The following is a 21,157-nucleotide window of genomic DNA, read 5'->3' as shown; positions in this document are numbered from 1 at the left end:
GGTACTCCATCTGTACACTATATACATTTTGCACCATTGGCAGATACATAGGAGCGCTTATGCACTTTAGCTATAGGACCTACGTACACCTGACGCACCTGGGCTTGCTAGAATATCCCTTTTATCCTGGACACCTGTGAGTAACAGATTCCGCGGCTGATTACAACCAGGTGGAACGCAGGCTGGAAGGCAGACTTCCACAGAACCTGTGATAATTCTGGGTGTCCCGGATTAAAGGGATATGATGGCAGCCTAGGTATTCAGATGATGTGTCATTGGAAGCTTTTGTACCTGAAAACCTCCTGTTTTATGATCAGCTTCATAACGCAATGCGGAGTATACACTGTATATACCTCACACCTGTCCGGAGCTTCTGATCTGCAAGATGGGCCGGTCACTTTACAGGGACCACTGTAGGACGACTGGCCTTAGGTCGACATGCCCAAGGGGCAAACAGTCGACACAAGCATTAGGTCGACATTGGGACGGTTGACAGTCAAAAGTTTGACATGGGTTTTTCAGGTGTTTATTTTTTTTTGAGCCGACATGTGCCGACAGTCGGTATTTCATGCCACCCTACCATCCACTAGGGCGTGGTGGGAGAATATAATAGTGTCCATGTCAACTGTGCCGGCATTCGGGACAAAAAAACACTTGAAAACCCCATGTTGACCTTTTGAATGTCGACCTTCCCATTGTCGGCCTAATACTTGTGTCGACATTTCAACTTTAGGCACGTTGACCTTTCTCTTGTGTCAACCTGAGGCCAGTCGATCTTCAGTAGTCGACCCAATGTATGTCGGAACTTAATAGTGTTGACCCGTATACCTCCCAACTGTCACGATTACAGTGGGACAGTCCCGATTTTCGGGTCCTGTCCCTCTGTCCCACCCGCGGCAGCATCAGCACAGAAGTTGGGAGGTATGCTACCCATACCCTTTATTGGAGGGTAGGTGGATGGTCACCTGGTTAAATATTGGATTGCTTTCATGCATATTGGCGCCTACGTTAATAAGCAAACCCACCCACACCCCTGACTTTTAAACTATTGTCCACTGACCACTGGTACCAGCAGGCCATGTTTTAAGGATCTCTGCAGCACGGGTGAAACAAGAACACCACAACAACCCTTCCCTGCTGGTAAGGATGATGGGGGGAGGGATGGGGAAATCATGACTTGCAGGTGTGCATTGCCAGTGATTGGCAGGTGTGTATTGCCAGTGATTGGCAGGTGTTGGTGGCCTTATTGTAACAGAGTATATAATTAGGGCTCGGGAAGAGGCGGTATTCTTTGGCTGGAGAAGAATGGGAGTAGCTGGTAACTAGAGGCTGGGATGGGGAATGAGTGAGGTTTGGGGTCTGTAACAGTAGGCGCTGCACAAGGTATAAGTCTCTTTTGTCCTAGGCTAGACTGATCTTGGTAAAACTAGTGAGACTTCATTTTGTGCAATCATTATTGCATGCAATGCTTAAGGGACATACACACGTAGAGATGTGTACTAAGCTATTTATGGTAGGTGATTTCTCTGTGTCCAGATCCCCCATGGAGAGCACCGACACATGCAGTGATGTGTACTAAGCTATTTAGGGTAGGCGATTTCCCTGTGTCAAGATCTCCCATGGAGAGCACATGCAGAGATTTGTGCTAAGCAAAAAAAAAAGGCCAGGTAGCGGTTCAGAATGCGAGATTACGATCAGTAAAGGGGCATACACACGTAGAGATCTGTGCTAAGCAATTTTGCTAAGCAATTTTGCTGGTGTCAAGATCTCCCATGGAGAGCACATACACATGCAGAGATTTGTGCTAAGCAATTTTGCTTAAACAAAAAAAAGGCTGGGTAGTTGTTCAGAATGCGAGATTGCGATCAGTAAAGGGGCATACACACGTAGAGATCTGTGCTAAGCAATTTTGCTAAGCAATTTTGCTGGTGTCAAGATCTCCCATGGAGAGCACATACACATGCAGAGATTTGTGCTAAGCAATTTTGCTTAAGCAAAAAAAAGGCTGGGTAGTTGTTCAGAATGAGAGATTGCGATCAGTATCTCTCATTCTGTACACACAGATTTGCATTAATTTGCTAAGCAATCTGACTAGATTTTGACTGCATGCACTGACTTAGTTAGTAAAAGATATTTAATCTCTCGGAGCACACACAGAGATCTGTGCTGACTTTCTAAGCAATCTAGTCAGATTGGTTAGAAAATAGCACAAATTTGCTCCATGTGTACACCCCTTATCTCTCATTCTGTACACACACAGATTTGCAGTCCCTTGCTAAGCAATTGGACTAGATTTTGACTGCATGCACTGACTTAGTTAGCAAGCGATATTTAATCTCTCTGAGCATACACACGGAGAGATCTGTGCTTACTTTCTAAGCAATCTAGTCAGATTGCTTTAAACAAAATAGCACAAAATCGCTCCGTGTGTACACCCCTTTACACTGGCCTTATGTTATTTGCTAATATTGGTCACTGGGGGCAGTGTTTCACTGCAAAAATAATCCTAGTTTGGCTCCTTGTGTAAATGTAGCCGTATAACCAGGTATTTAATGCACTACACATTATTTTACCATTATGGAATCCTAATCTGTCTTGCAAAATGCCTGGTGTTGGAATCATTTAGGGCTTGAGGCTTTTTGATGATCACACATAGTACATGGTAAGCTTGGCCTGCAAATGTTTGTAGGGTGGTTCTTCTCTATCTTGCAACAGCAGGTGGTCTGTGGTGCGGGTTCATTTCTGTATTAAGGCTAGTTGATATTACAACACACCGACATGCTGTGCTTTGCTATTGAACCTTTTTGTCCTGCAGAAGAGGTATGTGGGATTGTACCTTTTATAAAAGTTTCCTCTTGAGGCCTTTGTTGCCTATCATTAGTGGTCTCTTGCAGGGATGATGACAAATATGGCGCATGAGTCTGGCGTGGTGCAGAAGCTGGACTTCTCCAGCAGTGAGGAAGAGGATGGTGGAAGCAGTGGATATATGACCGGTTCTCAATGTTCGGTGGAAGCCAGTGGCCCCATGACATGGCGGACACTCAATAGCCCCTTCCCAGTGACTCCGCAGAGGAACGGCAGAGGCTTCTCTCCCTCCCAGGAGGACTATCCGGACAGGAGCCCAACCGGCAGTGACTGCTCTCCTCTCCGGATGGATGCGGACGGGGAATGTCCGGGATCCTCCATCCTGTACAACACATGGAAGAAGCTGAAACTCTGTGATACTCCCTATACCCCAAAGGTAGCGTTGGATTCTTCCATTGGGTGCTTCCCCTAACTGCCATGTTACAGGCTGTTTGAAAAATGACAGTGAAAGTCTGATTGGCTGATATGCTTTATTCCATCTGCAGAGCCTGCTGTACAAGAACCTGCCCTCTCCTGGGTCCAGGGTGCCCTGCAGGGGGCAGAGGCTGCTGAGGTTTGCAGCAGACGCCGGTACGGAGTTAGAGGACACCACCCTGGTCAACATCAATCCCTTCACCCCTGACACCTATCGCCAAATGCAGCTGAATGGAAATGGGAAGAGGAAGGCGGAGCACTGCAGGTAATCTGACCGGGGTACGGTCGATGGGTCAACAACTAAAGGGTGACAGGGCTTGGGTCAACATGTGACTCTTTTGACTGTCAACCCGATCAACCTTGGCCATGTTGACTCAAGCCCGGTTGGCCTTCGTGGTCAACCCTATGACCCATACCAATCTGACCTTAGCCTTCAATATCTTGAGAGGAGAGCAGGGTGATTAGGAAGCTGGGGGGGGGGGGTGGTTTCAACATCTCATTCAGACCCCCTTACTTCCAGGCCCCAAAGCCTACATCCCTTGTCCTTCCACTGGTCTTGCGTGTTCCCCCTTCCGATGTTCAGTGTTCCATCATGCGGGCAAAATTGTTATTTGGGCAATGTTTGGGTATAGAATTGTGGGGAAAGCCCTTAAGTTTGATTCACTACAATCCATCCTGAATGCAGATTCGAGGCGAATCTTCATTGCCAGATGTTCATCTATAAAACTGTTCAGTCCCTGTATTCAATATAAATTACTTAAACACAAGGCCATTAGCCAAACGACACCAACTTGTATCTCTTACGTTATCTTCCAACCCGACCTCTATGCTCCTCACGAGACCTATGTCACTCATCCACAGGCATAAATCGCTCCTATTCCCCATTACAGGACTTTATTCGGGCTGCACCTACTCTGTGGAATCCCTTCCCACGCACAATAAGACTCTCCTCTAGTCTACGAACCTTCAAGCGTTCCCTGAAAACTCAACTCTTCAGACAGCCTATCAGATTCCAGAACCAGCCACATAGCCTCCATACACTTCTCCTATCCAATCACATCCCCACTTATTCTCTCTCTCTCAAAATTCTTCTGACCGCAGGCTAACATTCCTGGGATAACTATCATACTGGGATACGGTAAACAGTAGGAAGGTCGACATAAATTGGGTTGATTAGGGTTTAGGTCAGAAGGTAAAAAATTTGAAGGTCGATTGACAAAAGGTCAACATGACTTTTTCACATTTTTATTTCATACCCTACCATCCACTAGGACGTGGCAGGAGAATATAAGTGTGCCAAGTGCAGCGAGGCACTGTGCCCAAAGCATGGCGAGCGAAGCAGTACCAGGGTTGCCGACCCTCCCGCATTTAGCGGGAGTATCCCGTTTTTTGCTTCTTCCTCCCGGTCTCCCGGTAATGTGAGGTATCCTCCCGGTTTTTAAGCCCGTCTGTCAAAAAAAAAAAAAAGTGACTGCGCATGCGCTAATTACAAAGTGCCGAGGCAGACGCCGCGACTGTGCGGCCGGGGATCTGTCAGCAGTGGCTACACTGCCCACAGCGGCAGCGCAGCAGGGGGCAGCCATCGGAGCAGGAGCAGCAGAGGAGGCGGCACAAGCAGCAGAAGGCAGAGCCGCAGATAAGATGGTAAGATAGCGGCTGGCTGCTTCGTGCCTCCCTCCTGCTTCTCTCCCTCTGCTCCCATTTTTTCTTTAATAGGGTTCCTTCTTTTAAACAGTGCTACGGTACCATCTAAAAATGTAATTTAGATAGCTCCGCCCATGGCCACGCCCCATTTGTGTGCCGTAAATGGGGCAGGTCCATGGGCGGAGCTATCCAAATTACATTTGAGAGCTCCCACGCCCCCTAATTAGCTGCCCTCTCCCTGGTCTCCCGCAAAGGGGAGATGAAAAGTAGGCAAGTATGAGCAGTACATGGATACTAAATGTGAAACTCAAGTCGCCCTTCAACCCTGTCGACCTTCATATATAAACCCTATGACACCTACCCATCAAACAGCCCACCAAGAGCCTCTGCAATCTGGGGACCATAAACCAATAGATTGCTTCTGTCCTTGTGAATTAAATCCTATTTCCCTATAGAGTGAAGGTGGCCATACACACGCAGATGGTTGGAACAAAAACATGGTTATGGATGAGCACAAATGACAGTTGACCATTTGCTTGGAAATGCTGGAAAACTGAAAACTGTCACTCATCCATAACCATGTTTTTGTTCCAATGAGCCAGATCTGAAGATAAATCTTACTAGTGTATGGGCACCTTTAGCCTGTGAGCAGGGACCTCATTGACTGGTATTACCCAGTTGGTTTGATCACGGTTTCCATTTGTAAAGCGCTTTATAAGAAACCTTTGTGAATATGTAAATTGCTAATGATTTAGGAAGTGGATTTGCTGCCCTCTAATGGTAACTAGGAATTCTGTATCGGGCTAAAATTACTTTATGGCAATACATTAATTCTGTGTTACTAGTCTTCACTTTAGGTTGGGAACATGTTTTTCGTGAGTGGTTTTATTCCAATCTGTCTAATCCGTGAAAGTTTAATGTTAAGTTTTTTTTTTTTTGTCAGCTCTGAGCCACCGTTCAAATACCGTGAAGGTGAACATTCTGCCTCATTTAACTCTAAGGTGCGTAGGACGCGAGAATCTTATCGTAAGATCGGTGTTGAGGTGTTTGTTATATTTTATCCATACAGAATTGCGTACCTCCCAACATTTGAAATTCTGACATGGGACTTGCCCCACCAAAGGCGTGGCCAGTCCAAAAAAGGGGTGGAGCTACTCAGTGGGTGGGAGTGTCTTTGGGTAGAGGGGGGTGGCCTAGCACCACAACCACATTTTTTTAGCATCTTCGTGAGCATGGCTAGCGCTCCCTCCTCACTGCATTGAAGAGATCTCTTTACCCAGAACATGTCCCGCTGTCCCTCCTACAGGTGGCATTCTCCAACTAGCAGTGGGACAGTTGGGAGAATTGTGCCATCTACCATGGTCTCGGCAAAGGTAGACACCAGGTTCTATCTGGAGACATGGGGCCAGATGCACTATGCTTCAAAAAGTGATAAACAACCAATCGGCTCCTTTACACGAAACTGTACATTGATATTGATGTACAATGTTTTGTAATACTGCCAGGTTTGGGGGTTGATGCACGAAGCCAGGGATGGGGAACCCTTATACCTTCCAAGCTGTTAGATATGCCCATACATTTTGGGACGTGGCCTACAAATCACTTTACTCCCAAGAAGCTATACCTTGTGTTTGCTGATGCAGGGGTATGGCCAGCACTCTGAGCTTCTGGTTATGCCCTTGCCCCAAAAAAGGGATTTTTGCTAAAAATCGGGACAGTTAGGAGGCACAGGAACCTTTGGCCCTCCAGCTGTTGAACTACACATTCCAGCATGCCCTGTAACTGTTTTAACATGGCCAAATAGTTTAATAGCTGTAGGGCTGAAGGTTTCCCATCCCATTGGTAGAGAGAAACTACCAACCAATTAGCTCCTGTCAGTTTTCAAACACTGCCTGTAACATGGCAGCTAGGAGCTGATTGGCTGGTACATTCTCTTTACTTTACCACTCTATAAAATGCTTACCACATGTGCCCCCTAGTGGTATATGAGAGTAGTGGCAACTCTGTACAACAGATGCTTGAGTCATTACAATGAACATAAACAAATCAAAGACCATTCAATCACCAATCATTACAGCAATTCAGTACAGGTTAAGGCCACAATATCACTGCCTCCAATTTGAGCAGGAACCTGCTTAAGTATAAGCTTGATTTTGTTTCTTGCTACCAGAGATTTGTCCTGCGTAAAACAAACATGGTGTCTAGATACAAGACTGAATTCCTGGAGATTGAGAAAATTGGATCCGGGGAGTTTGGCGCGGTCTTCAAATGTGTGAAGAGGCTGGATGGCTGCGTCTACGCGATCAAACGTTCAAAGAAGCCACTAGCGGGTTCTACCGACGAGTGAGTACAATCCAGCTGTTATATACATCACTGCACGGTCAGGCCGTACAGGAGATGGGTTGACCAACTGACCAGCCTACTGCACTTGCCTACCTGCTGAGTCCCTTCATCCCCCAATCAGCCCTGGCATTAAGTATTAGCCAACTCATTATTCTGTTTCCTGTCGACACACTTATGTGCTACTTTGTATCATTGTAGTTCCTTTCCCCTGTCACATTGTAGCCCCAAACATCTGCTCAAAGATCCATTCACCCCGTCCCCTGCAGCTGGGGCTGTTAGTGGTGCACATGATGGTGATAGGACCGGCCTTGGCCAACTATTATACATAGATTCTAGTAGGCACCCCAATTATAATAACGCTTGGCAGCAGAAGGGTAATGCGCGTTACAGCCTTATAACCTTCCCTTGGGTACAGTTGGCATTTCGTTCTGTTTGTGCCCTCTCCTGCAGGCAGCTGGCATTGCGGGAAGTCTATGCCCATGCCGTCTTGGGTCATCACCCACATGTTGTACGCTACTACTCTGCCTGGGCAGAAGATGACCACATGATCATACAAAACGAGTACTGCAATGGTAAGTCGCCTGTACTAGGTGGTAAGTATGGGAGCTATATGGGTTTCTGATGAATTCCCTGATTAAACTATTTGTTCCATTATACAAATAAGTTCATATAGGAGGGATCGCATTGCTTTAAGGGTTGTGTACCCATCGGCCTTTGCACAACATTAGTGGAATGCTGGGTGCCATATAAAATAGGTAAATTGTAATGGGTGTGGCTACAAACTCAGACCCCACCCCTTTTTGTGCTTGAGGCTTCTGCGTCGATGTAAACTGTTTGTGCAGGGATAGCCACACCTACTTGGCTGAAGGGCGTGGTGCAGACGGAGGAAGCTGATTGGGTATTTTATAATCAAACAGAAGATCTCATTGAAGACATGGCACAGTATAGCCTGGTCTTCATGACTGAAGCTATTAGCGGTAGTCACTAGGGGAAGGCGGCTGTGTGGATTTATCCCCATAGTAGGACTGAACTTGCAATGTCCTTAATGAAGGTCTTGGTTTGTCAGGTGGGAGTCTGCAGAACTTGATCACGGAGAACGCAAAGTGCGGCCATCTGGTGATGGAGCAGGAGCTGAAGGAGATTTTGCTGCAAGTGTCCATGGGGCTTAAGTACATACACAGTTCCGGGTTGGTGCATATGGATATCAAGCCAAGTTGGTACCTCCATCTACATTTATTTATCCTTCTGTCCGTCATGACGTGTGTACCAAGTGGGGACACGTGTACTGTGGTGACATCGCAAAATCATGTGTTGCTTGGTATTGTTGGTAGGCTCACATCCATGTTACATAGTACACAACCACTTGGGGGTCATCTTGATTCGATTACTGCAATGCCCTCTACCTTGGTCTCACAGCATAACCAAGGTAGAGGGCATTGTACCAAGAATCTCCCGTGATTCATCTGTGGGTCGAGTTTTTAACCATGCGGCTCCGACTCTATGGAACTCACTTGCCCGCAGACGGAGAGGCCCCCACTCTAGAATCCTTCAAAAACAGACCCAAGACTTTCCTGTTTACTCAAGCATTTCCATAATTCCTTTAAGTATAGTTTATGAAAAGCTTTTCTGTACTTCATTGTTCCTGTACTGTATTACATTCATTATATCTGTTAAACGCCTTGAGTCCAATTGGAAAAGCACTATATAAATATTTTAAATCCGCTATGTTGGGACAGGCGTTTGATATCATGTGGACTGGCGTACCAGTCCACAACTCATTTTTATCAAACAACCGGTCACCAAATAGGCAGATTTAGTCTCCTGCTTTGATGCCGGTGGCACCTGTATGCAAATTAGGCCTTCAGTCAGCAAGTTGCTGGTATAGGGAGAAGCCAGTAACTGCAAACTTCTATTGTGTACTGATATGATGAAAGTTTAACTGGTGTTGCCAATTCCTCTCAATTTAAGATTGGTTTCAGATCTCTATTTCTCTTTTGTGCAGGTAATATTTTCATCTGTAAGAAGATGACTGAGATGGGGGAGGATGAAAGTGACGGGGAGGACGACCTACTGTCTGCCAGTGTCATGTATAAAATTGGTTGGTATCTTGTAACAAGACAGGCTGGGGGGGGAAGCTGCACACTTCATTTTAAGGGGTGTACACATGGAGCGATTTTTGCTAATGAGCAAATTTAACGAAGTGATTTTGTCTATGGGCGATTTTGACTATACTAGAATTAACATACTTGGTTGGTATTCATTGCAGATTGCCTAGTGAATATCTCCCTCAGCAGGGAATACCAGCATTTTTGATTAGACAGCCAGCGATCTAGTCAAAATATTCTTGCCTGGCAACTTTTTTTTTTTCTAAGCGATATTATAGGGAGATTTGTCACCTTGACAGCAATCTTTACTAACCTTCGAAGCAATTTTGACTGTGTAGACAAAATCGCTTAGAAGGATCGCTCCGTGTGTACACCCCTTTAGCGTTAGTGATGTAAGTGGTGATATTTAAGGTCCAGATGAACGGCTTTCTCGGCGATGTTGTGGGAGGTGCGCAGCAGCGCTCATCGCAGGGCATACACACTGGGTGGCTTTGAGCTGGAAACCGCTCAAACCTGCTGTTTTGAGCGACTTTCAGCTGAAAGTCGCCCAGTGTGTATGGGCCTTTAGAATGTGTGAAAAATTCCTTCCTCTGGGCAACACACAGCCAAGGATTCATTTGAGGACATTCATGCTTGCGCACAGATACAGCAGTACGGCAGAGGGGGCTGGTGGGTGGTCAGCGGTTACCAATGGCTAAAGTAGTTAGAGGCCTGGCACTGTGGGTAGTGCCAGGCCTCAGCTTCTGGGGTAGTGGACACAGATGTCCCTATAGATGCAACCACTGGCTCCTCTCTGTTCAGGGATATTCTTAAAACCTGGATTGTTGGGGTTCCTTGACAGTTTGGGAACCGCTGCAATTATTAAGTTGTAACTTATAAATATGGTAGAAGTATCTTTAGTGTAATCCTTTTTATAGCTGAAACTCTGGAGTATACTTGAGTAGGACAGGTGAGGCTCTGCTTACCCTGACCACACAGCCATTTCTGGTCTATCCGCAGCTGGGGGTGGGAATCTGGTGCACAGGTGACTGCAGTCATGTGGGTTACAGCGGGTTGATAGGTGACTTCCTGTCGGCTAGTAGTGATCATAAAGGTCTTGATGTATTGTGTTCCCCTGTTGTCTCCAGGTGACCTTGGTCATGTGACTTCCATTGCGAACTCGCAGGTTGAGGAAGGGGACAGTCGGTTTCTGGCAAACGAGATCCTGCAGGAGGTAACTAGGAACTAGAGCGCTGACGGTGGCTGTGTGACAATTTAGACATGCGAATGTAATTATCTATATACAGTACCACCAACCTGGTCTATAGAGCTTTGCCCTTTGCAGTACCATTTTGTTGTGCTAGGGAGAGCATGTCTGCCATACCCTCCAACTGTACCGATTTAGCCGCTACAGTACCGTTTTTTGAAAAAACGGTCTAAAATAAATGTACAGATTGCGGACCATTCCGGCAGCCGCTCCACCAGCTTGCGGTGGCTGCGCTGGTCGGATCGGGCCCGTGGCGGTGTAAAGAGGAAATTCTTGGCAGCACCCATTCAGTGGTGCCGTGCATCTCCCGGCAGCCAGCGCGCTTGGAGCCACGTCATTATTACCTGGTCCCGCAGGGCTGTCTATGTCCATGATGCGGAATAGGACGCCCGGCGCATGCGCCGTTGATATAAATCGTCCTGAAGCAAGAGGCGGTGCAGCAGCAGGGGCGCGCCTATGGTGGGATTCGGAGCCGCTGGATGAAGTGCAGCAGTGTCTCTCCTGAGCACACACTGGTTATACATTAAAAATGATTGTTAACCTTTTGTTTCCAATGCCCAATACACATTTGGAAAGTGGATGTGACCACGCCCAGTTTACCAATGGCCACGCCCCTTTCCCAATGTGTACCGATTTCTGCCCTTCCAATGTTGGAGGGTATTGTCTGCGTATCGGTGGCAGATACAGGGGGGATGGGGGAGGCTGCAGCAAGGTTCGAAATTCAAATAGGTGAGCCACACCCACAGCCCCCAACTGCCATACCAAACTGACTCACTGGCAGTGGGTGTGGCTACCCTATTTGAATTTTGAAGCAGCCATCCATACTCAAAGCTCCAACTGCTTCTGCTTAAAATATTTATGGCTGTACTGAATGCCCCTTTAGTGTTTCCATTTATTCCTTCTTCCGGAGATCCTGGTGTTTTGATGCTGCTGAAACCACATAACTGATGGGGAAGTGGTTCGTGTTATGCTGTTGTAGGAAGGAAAGACTGGGTGTTGTACGTGCTCGGAGCACATGATCCTATAGCTACTGTCATTTGTATTATTGCAGATGGCTGATCAGCATGGGGCTGGTTATAGGTACAGCGGTCATGTAACTGTCTTTTATTTCAGGATTACAGCCATCTCCCCAAGGCGGACATCTTTGCTCTTGGCCTCACAATCACGGTGGCAGCTGGCGCAGGACCTCTTCCATGCAATGACGACAGCTGGCACCATATCCGGAAAGGGCACTTGCCAGAGATTCCACAGTCCCTGACGCCAGGCTTCCATGACCTACTTACGGTACGGCACTTGGCGAATGTCCTGCAGTTACCAGGGAGCTGATAGCCTGCAGCATTGTCTGGCACTGCATACCGCATTGTGATGTGTTTAAAACCATCAATGTTTATTTTTTTTCCGATGGTGGTGGTTGTACCATTCGATGGTGGCCTTTTGATGTTTGCCACCAAGAAATGGATAACATTTGATGGTGTTCCGATGATCCTGCAACGCTGCAGTGCTTTTGCGCATGCATGGCCACGCTGAAGATGTTTGCACAAATAGTAAAAAAATAAATCATGATTTGTGCAGGAAAGCCCTTTTTGCACATGCCCAAATCATTTTTTTTACTATCAAATTCTTTTGATGCAATGGTGATGGTCTACCAATGTTGATTCCTATATTGGGGTATACAGAGGAATCTCACTCTAGCTGGAGACCTCTGCTGGCCAGCTTGTGTAACTGCGCAAGAGCCACAACCTGGTATGCATTAACCTTACCGCAGCTAGAATGGTCTGCAGAACCAGGCCACCATTGGAGTTCAGTCATTGATCGGTTCTAAGGGGAATGTTTGGGAGTCATCTCTAAAAGAACTAGGTGTATTATTCAGTCACTTGTGTATTGCAAATAGAAGTAATTTAACTTTTTTCCTTATACTACAGCTATTGATACACCCGGATCCACTAGTGAGACCCTCGGCAGCAGCCATGGTTAAACACCCGGTACTCCGGCGGTCCCTTGGGAAAGCGGCACAGCTTCAGAAACAGCTCAATGTGGAAAAGTTTAAAACGGCGATGCTGGAGAGGTCAGTGGGGTCAGCGCTCGGTTATCGGTATAATAGGTGCATCTGACGGTATGGTGACCCATCACATGTATGCTGGAGGGGGCAGCGCTGGGCTCTGGACAATACACGTAGGGGTGGCATAGACAAGGCAGGGGAAACAATACACAGGCAGGGTAGACTGGGCACCAGTTCACGTTCTGAATTGTTTGCCCCTAGCTTCCATGTACATAAAGGTAGACTTCACTGGAAAAATCTGTGTGGATTTTTTTATCTTCCTCCCCTGTTTGCCTGGGTTCCCTCCAGCAAGCCAAAAATATAGTGGTAGGTTAATGTCTTCCGGTACCACAATGAACCCTAGTGTGTAAATGGGTATAGGGTAGACTTGCTAAGACTAGGGCAAGTAGTTCTTATCTGCTGTATTCTAGGTTTCTATCAAATTCTGACTAATTTATCTAGCACAGTATTTGAAATAACAGACTTTTCCATGGTCTATTGCTCCTGCCCTGGGTGACTAGGGGGTCTATGTACTAAGGCTTGAAGAGAGATAAAGTACCAGTCTGCTCCTAGCTGCCATGTTCCAGTCTGTGGTTGAAGACTGATGAGGGCGGCTGATTGATACTTGTTCTAGACTAGAACAATCGGCTCCTATCAGTACTCAACCATATCCTGTAACATGGCAGTTGGGAGCTGTACTTCACCTGTCTCAAAGGCTTAGTACATAGACTCCCTAGGGCTTGATGAGTCCCCACATGACTGCTGGAACACTTGGAATCCTGTCCTAGACTTTTCTCCAGTCCTCCTGCCTAGATGCCCTTGTCGTTCTGCAGTCATACCCTGCTTCCTGGGCACGTCACCCCTATGCCACAGGAGCATTTACAAGGATTAAAGTAACCCACCTGCTTTCGATCATTGAGGCGATTAGTAACTTGTGCCAGGGTAGCTGAAGGTACCACTAGTTCCAATTTTCCAACTATGAATCCAAAACAGGCAGTGTATGTATGCGTATCCTCCAAAGCACAGGCTCTCAAAGCTGGTCCTCAGGACCCCACACAGTGCATGCTTTGCAGGTCTCCTCACAGAATCAAGTGACATAATTAGCTCCACCTGTGGATCTTTAAAAGTGTCAGTAATGAGAGCACCTGTGCACCTGCTGGGTGACCTGGGGAACGTGAAATGTGTGGGGTCCTGAGGACTGGTCCTTTGGAGCAGTGGTATTCAACCCCCTGCCGCCATTTCCGACAGGAGCAGTCGGGCCTTTTTTCCCACGAATGGTCGATCACGGCAGTATCTCGACGATCCACGGCAGTTTCTGCAGACACGCCCCTTTTTTACCGCTCAGCAAGCTGGACATTGAATCCCGCCTGCCGAAAAACAGGTGACCAAAACTAAAACAGTCCAGGGTTCTGACTGTTGGGACGCATTGACAGTCGGGACTCTTGCTTTAAATACCCCTAAATGTAACCAGCATTAATACAATTGTTTAATGTTCCATAGACTTGTCTTGCCACTGCTGTGTCCCAACACTCCACCCCAAGAATACAATAAAAATAACGATTTGCTTTCTTTCCTGCAGAGAGCTGAAGGCTGCGAAGCTGGCTCAGAATTCCGCAAAGGACGAGTGCACTGATCTTCCCTCCCAGGCAGCCCTGCTTTGCCGGACAAGGAAGCGTCTGGTGGGTGGCAAAAATACTCGTTCGTTAAGCTTCACCTGTGGTGGATATTAGAGCTATACTAGGTTTAGGAAACCCTGTTGGGGGTCTGACTGTTAAACCATACTCCTAGCATACCCAGGCCGTTCCACGATGGCTTGCTGCAGAATATCCCTCACTGGTCTACACTGTACTAGCTGAGCCTCTTGTATCTTCTGTTCCTCACTGATAGACCATAAGCTACTAGAACGATGGCGGTTGTAATGCCCAAACATGCTGTAGCCCATGATCTATAATCTGTACAATAAAACCTAGCATGCCACTGTACCGCCACTGGATCAGACTCCTTTCCAAAATCTCTCCTGTCCTTATTGATTTTCCTGTATATATTGTATAGAAGGTAATATCTTGTGACCTTGTCTACTTTGTCTTAAGGATGTGGCTGTAATGTTTTAATTCTGACAATCTTGTCTGTGAATGCATTTATTTTATCTTAATTTATCTTCTGTTTTTAAATAAAATGTATAATTTTATGGAAGCCTCCTATTGGTTCAGATGGTCTGATTGCTAAAAATAGCGAGCAAATGGTCGCAGAGACCTGAGTGGTTGGTTAAGCAGGAATCTTAAACTGTAACGAAGGAGTTTATTGGGCCTTAGAGAGAAAGTACCAGACAACCAGCTCCTAACTGCCACTTTAAGCACAGCATGTAACATGGCAGTTAGGAACTATTTGGTACTTTATCTCTCTCTCTCCAAGTCTTGGTACATAGATCTCTTAAAACTCTCTAGGCCAGGCATGGCCAAACTGGCCCTCCAGCTGTTGTGAAGCTACACATCCCAGCATGCCTTGCCATAGTTTTAGCATTCCCTAATGGCAAAACTGTTGCAACTGCAAGGCATGATAGGACTTGTAGTTTGACAACAGCTGGAGGGCCATATTTTGGACATGACTGCTCTAGGCATACCAACCTGGAATACCCCACATGCAGTATCCAGAGATGGCTAAACATCTAATAGTTCAAACTTCTTGTTCTGACACTACAGCCCTATATACAATAGTGGTCTTTGGTTAAGAAATGTAATATAGGGGGGGGTGGAAGGCAGCCTGTGGGTATGGGTCCCTCATGCAAGGTCTCCCAAAGCCTTTGATACTAATTATCAGGTTTAATACATTCTACTGGGAATGGCCTCCATGAAATCCCAACTGAATGAAGTGATAAAGTTCTACTGGAGAACATTGAGGTGAAGAGTTTGTATAGGGGCTCTTTTGTAAGTGGGAAAGACTACGTTCAAGCTTTTCCAACCTCCGTTCTTAAGACTTTATAACGTCAATGTTATAAGGATAGCTGGCACAGATTAAATAAAGTATAACTGAAGTACCAAGTCTCCTTTTGGTCAAGTAGGGTGGTCTTAAAAACCTGGACGATCAGTGTGCCTTGAGGACTGAGGTTGCAAACACAGGACTAGTAGGAAGTTAGCAGGGGTCTAATACCAGGAATATTATAGAAATAGATTTGCTTATGGCTATCGGGTGACCCAAATGGCTGGTAAACTGTCATGTGGCTGTTACTGTAGAAGTCTATTGCACTTCACAATGTATTATAACAGACTGTCGAAATGCTGGGAGGAAACTTCCAGTATACACAAGATACTGTGTAATGTTCCCTTCTGTGTAACTCAAGTTGGTTGTTTGGCAGAGCTGCAAAATTCATGAGTCTAACCTGGAAAATGATCTGCCACCTTGTACTCTGGTAACTGGGGCATACGCAAGCTGACCACCATTATACTGAAGGTGCCTTATAACGTAACACTGTCTGCCATCTGTACCATAACACTACCAAGTCCCCCTGAATTTTTTGTAAACGTTACATTGTACCGCCTCAAATAGGGTCAAATGCAATATCAAATCAATTTTAGAGGTGGGAAGAGGACAAGTTCTTTAGAGTACATTTCCCTAGAGCAGCAATTATTTTTTGATGGACTCAATCTATATTTACTAGCCAGTGTAGAGGGGTTTGTGGCAGGGGTAACAAATGTGTTGGAGGATACAACAATCAATAACATAGTGCGCTCGTTTTCCAAGACCAAGCTTCTGATTGGTCCTTTTTCTTTGTTTTTCAGAGTTTAGCTTGACCCATGTCCTGAGCCCTCAACCCCATCATCTAACTGTCCATCAAACATCAGACCATCTCAGAAGGAAACCTCAGATTATGGTGGTCATAAAGTGACTCAGCCGTTAGGTACAGGCCCCGGCAACTTCCCATCAATACTAGCAGCCCACCGAATGCGCTGCATAGATGTTTCCTTCAGTCATTGGAGCTTATACATTTAGGATTGAGATGTAAATGATATGTGGTATAACATTCCCTGTTGCAATGGTTCCAAACACTGGCCCCAACAGTCCAGGTTATAAGGACTGAGCATTGAGGACCATGTTTAAATATCTTGTGCCAAATGCTGGGGTGGGTATCATTAGCATACAGCACAATAGGTAACAAATGCTCATCCCTGGTGTTATGCTCCCTGTTACCATAATAAACAAAATTACTGGCACATGATGTAAAAAAAAAATCAAAACACTCCCAAAAAAATAAATGTCAACTGAAAATGCTATCATGTTATTGGAATCTCACATACGGTTTAAAATGCAATTGGTTTAAGAATCAGGCAAACTTATTATTTTACAGAAGTCGGTACTCTTTACCTAGAACGGCGCCCACGATGTCCATCGCGGTCATCGGGGGTAAAAAACCGCGGCCATCGCATGCACTAAAAAAACGGGTGTGACGCGATGCCCGCGATTTCCCATAGGGATCAATGTAAAAAGTGTGATTGGACACAATTTTACTGTTCAATGCCTCAATGCCCGCGATTTTTCCTTAGAAAACAATGTTAAATGGGCCACAGAGCCCAAATAGTCCCCCTGAAGTGTGAAATGGCCCCCACAATTGTTAACGCCACCCCATGATCAACGTGAACCCGAAGCGTGGCGAGCACAGCAGTACGCGTCCTCCGACCTTTTCATACCCCCACTATCCACGTCGGCGTGGAGTTGAGAATAGAATAGTGTGGCGAGCGCAGCGAGGCGAGCGGATGCGGATACCTGTGAAGCCCGCGAAGGGACGCGTTTACCTGTGAAGGTATCCGCATCCCCTCGCGGGGCTTGCCACGCTTCGGGCTCGGTGGCTTGCTGCGCTCGCCACACTATTCTATTCTCAACTCCACGCCGATGTGGATAGTGGGGGAATGAAAAGGTCGGAGGACGCGTACTGCTGCGCTCGCCACGCTTCGGGTTCACGTTGATCATGGGGTGGCGTTAACAATTGTGGGGGCCATTTCACACTTCAGGGGGACTATTTGGGCTCTGTGGCCCATTTAACATTGTTTTCTATAGAAAAATCGCGGGCATTGAGGCATTGAACAGTAAAATCGCGTCCAATCACACTTTTAACATTGATCCCTATGGGAAATCGCGGGCATCGCGTCGCACCCGTTTTTTAGTGCATTTGCTGGCCGTGATGGGCGCCATGCTAGGTAAAGAGTACCCAGAAGTCTTTTTACAGTCTTTTTCCTAACTATGTGTTTAAGCTTACATGAATATACATCTTCTTTGTCTTAGCATCAGCTGCTATGAGATCACCTCCCATACACCTGAAAGACATTGCACCCGAAAGACATTGCACCCAATCATACAATCTTGATTGTGTGTACACAATCGTGTGATGCGTTGTCTTGCTGGTTGGGGGATTGGTTCTCTGATCAGACGTGCTGCATCAGTTGGGAGTTGATTGCATGTATAAAGCACATGCAATTGGTAATTTGATGGCTCATACAACCAATGTAATTTGTGTGGCAATTTTCAGACCGGTTCGGTGCATACAATCGATTGTGAGACGACCAGTCGTATGCAGCAGCTGGATTGTACAACGGATTGTGTGTCTAAAAACCACCAAGGACTGCCGGGGAGTTGAGGGAAAGTTGACTGTAAGCAGGTCTTTCTGATTGATGGCAACAAAACAAAAAAAAAACCTTTTGGCTGCACATTTACTGGTAAATGAAATGATCACACGTCACAGCGATGCTACAAGTAGACTAAAGGCCCATACACACTAGGTGACTGAGCTGAAAGATGCTCTGTTTACTACTTGGAGCAGATTTCAGTTTGAAAGCCGCCGGGTGTGCCCTCTCCGGCATCATCGCTGGCCCAGCTGCTCATCTGGTGCTATTACCAGCGGGTGAGTGGCAGACTGGGTGACTTTCCTTAGTTTCCTGCTATGGAAAGTCGTCTGCCCCCAGGAAAACAGGCGCAAAACTCAGGGATGTATTCAATGCGGTCGGCAAGGAGGTTAAACTGCGGGGATCGCTGAAAACCAGCGATCCTCACTATTTAACCTGTGCACTGGATGCCCACCCTACTCAACATTCCAGGTGAGTTCTCGCTGTCAGAGGACAGCGAGGATTCCCCCACAGGAAGGCTCAGGACTAATGCGGGGAGCTCAGTAGTGAACGCAGGGGGGGGGGGGGGATTTCCAAGTACTCCCAAAAAAACCCTGACAGACCAAATCGTTTTTCTGACCTCCCCAAAACACAAAAACCTGATGTGAAGTGCACCGGCGGGAGAGATGGGGGAGCTAGTGCTGCTGTGGGTACTGCTAGTGAGGGCTTGGGAGGGGGTCTAGGGACTAGGGGGTCTTAGATCTAGACAGCAGAGGTGTAAGGTTAGGTTAAGCTGGGGGAAGGAGAGCCCCAGGGGTGGTAGGTTAGATTTAGGCACAGGGTACGGACGTTATGTACGGTACAGTACTACTAGCAGGGAGAGTTAGGCTGGTTTCACACACTCCGTCTCCTGCCGGACGGTGAAATCCCGCACGGCCAGGGAGCCGTACCGCACACAGTAGTTGGGAATGGACACTATTATTATTTATTTATTAGCAGTTTCTTATATAGCGCACACAGATTCCGCAGCGCTTTACAGAGAATATTTGACCATACACATCAGTCCCTGCCCCAGTGGAGCTTACAATCTATATTCCCTACCACATGTACACGGACACACAGACATTCTAGGGTTAATTTTGTTGGGAGCCAAATTAGCCTAGCAGTATATTTTTGGATTGTGGGAGGAAACCGGAGTACCCGGAGGAAACCCACGCAAGTACGGGGAGAATATACAAACTCCGCACAGTTAGGGCCATGGTGGGTATTGAACCCATGACCTCAGTGCTGTGAGGCAGTAATGCTAACCATTACACCATCCGTACTGCCCCCACTATTTGTGTCCATTCACACGGGACGGCCACGGCCCGGCCGCATGGTTGCAGCCGGATCCCACCACTGGAAGGGACGGCTGCCGGGCTGTGGCCATCCCCTCCATGATAAACTACTGTTTTCGGCACTGCTCCCTGGCCGTGCGGGATTTCACCGTCCGGCAGGAGCCGGAGTGTGTGAAACCAGCCTTAGGGTTATGCTGTGTGTGTGCCTGCATCAAGATTCAGAACAATGGCCTCCCCAGCCCCGGACCTCTGTATGTATTTCATATATATGTTGCTACACACACACACACATTTGGAAACCCTCCCATAACATTCCTGCATTTGCTGCTGGAGCCGCTGCATTTAGCTGTGAGGTATCGCTGTTTTAGCGGCTGCATAGGCAGTTTCTCGCTTGCTCAGAAGACCTAGCGAGGGGGGAATGGTGTGTGCAGGGGGTCAGTTGAATACTGACCCTGTGAGCAGGCAGCATTGAATACACCCCTGTCGGTCAGCATACACGCCGGGCAAATCCGCCCAGTGTGTATGGTCCTTACATTTCTTCCACATGAAAACCCTCATGAAACTCAGGTAAAAATCAGAATCTGATACTTGCACTCGATAAATGGGTGGGTTAAGGGGACATCAGTAGCTGTGATGAGCGCACTATAAGTGGACAGGAGAACTACAATCACCAGCTATTACACAATGACGGCTTCCATTGCTTTTATAAAGCTGGGTACACACTGTGATTTTTGTAAACAATGTGCACTTAATGATATTGTACATATCGGAAAGTGTGTACTCACTAGATCGTTAACGAAGCATGCTCCCAGTCCGTAGTACAGGGGCACACATACACACAAGCAGGGGCACAGTCTGTAGTACCAGAGGAACAGTTGTGTAGTAACTAGAGGCACATACCCACAAGCAGGGTCATGGTCTGTAGAACTGTGTGCACGCACACACACACACACACAGAGAAACAGGCAGGGGCACAGTCATAGGTGGGATTCAGCCGGTTTGCACCGGTTCTGCAGAACTAATACCTATTATACTATCGTTCTGCAGAACTGTTTGCTAAGGAGTGGCGTGCTGTCCGCTCCTTGTCATTTAAACAGATGCAGCTGCTCACAAGGTAAAGCTGTGACAGTCGGGCAGTGAGCTGTGCTCTGCCCAGCTTGTACATAAAACAGATCCGCAGCTATTTTGAATGCTACAACTGGACCACGAGCCAATAGAAGCTCACAGTACGGCAGCCAATCAGGAGCGGCAGTGGTGGCTCCTTATTGGCTGCTGGACCGTGAGCTCCTATTGGCTCGCGATTCAGCAGGAGAGTTCAAAATAGCCGCGGAACTGCTTTCAGTATACAGCCGGGCAGCCCAGAGCTCTCTGCCCGTCACAGCTGTACATTATGTGCGGCTGGCGGTGGTGTTACTTACACAGCAGCATTTCTCTCCCCATTGACAACGAGCAATTCACTTCCCAATTGGCAAACCGCATGTATTCCCCCTTGGCAACGAGCATGAAGCCTCCTTGGCATCCAGCATGAAGCCCCTGGCATTGAGCAAAACTCCCCCTAGCAATGAGCATGTAGG

General features: G+C 47.0%; 1 protein-coding gene across 4 annotated transcripts; it reads left to right on the top strand.

Annotated features, from left to right (window-relative positions):
• The first annotated feature begins 1,001 nt into the window (after nt 1-1,001).
• On the top strand, nt 1,002-16,881 carry WEE2 (WEE2 oocyte meiosis inhibiting kinase). Of its 4 annotated transcripts, XM_083181193.1 has the most exons (13): nt 1,265-1,318; nt 2,895-3,241; nt 3,351-3,544; nt 5,867-5,924; nt 7,094-7,266; nt 7,717-7,838; nt 8,333-8,479; nt 9,269-9,364; nt 10,499-10,584; nt 11,731-11,901; nt 12,540-12,682; nt 14,235-14,334; nt 16,432-16,881. In XM_083181193.1, exons 1-13 carry the CDS (start codon nt 1,306-1,308, stop codon nt 16,441-16,443), a joined length of 1,662 nt encoding a protein of 553 aa, XP_083037319.1. In that variant the 5' UTR covers nt 1,265-1,305; the 3' UTR covers nt 16,444-16,881. The 4 variants fall into 4 exon arrangements, with proteins under 4 accessions (XP_083037318.1, XP_083037319.1, XP_083037316.1 ...); XM_083181192.1 differs by lacking the exons at nt 1,265-1,318; nt 16,432-16,881 and adding an exon at nt 1,002-1,140 and having other exon boundaries at nt 14,235-14,848; XM_083181190.1 differs by lacking the exon at nt 16,432-16,881 and having other exon boundaries at nt 14,235-14,848.
• Nucleotides 16,882-21,157: the final 4,276 nt, after the last annotated feature.

This window comes from Crinia signifera, chromosome 4 (genome assembly GCF_055691185.1).
Source record: "Crinia signifera chromosome 4, ASM5569118v1, whole genome shotgun sequence".
Taxonomy (NCBI): Eukaryota; Metazoa; Chordata; class Amphibia; order Anura; family Myobatrachidae; genus Crinia; species Crinia signifera.
Note: the sequence above shows the minus strand (reverse complement) of the source record. Positions and strands in the feature narration are given on the sequence as shown.

Coding starts and splice junctions, on each gene's coding strand:
- WEE2 (XM_083181190.1), top strand. Junction 8,480..9,268: donor GCATATGGATATCAAGCCAA/GTTGGTACCTCC, acceptor TCTTTTGTGCAG/GTAATATTTTCATCTGTAAG. Junction 12,683..14,234: donor AAAACGGCGATGCTGGAGAG/GTCAGTGGGGTC, acceptor TCTTTCCTGCAG/AGAGCTGAAGGCTGCGAAGC.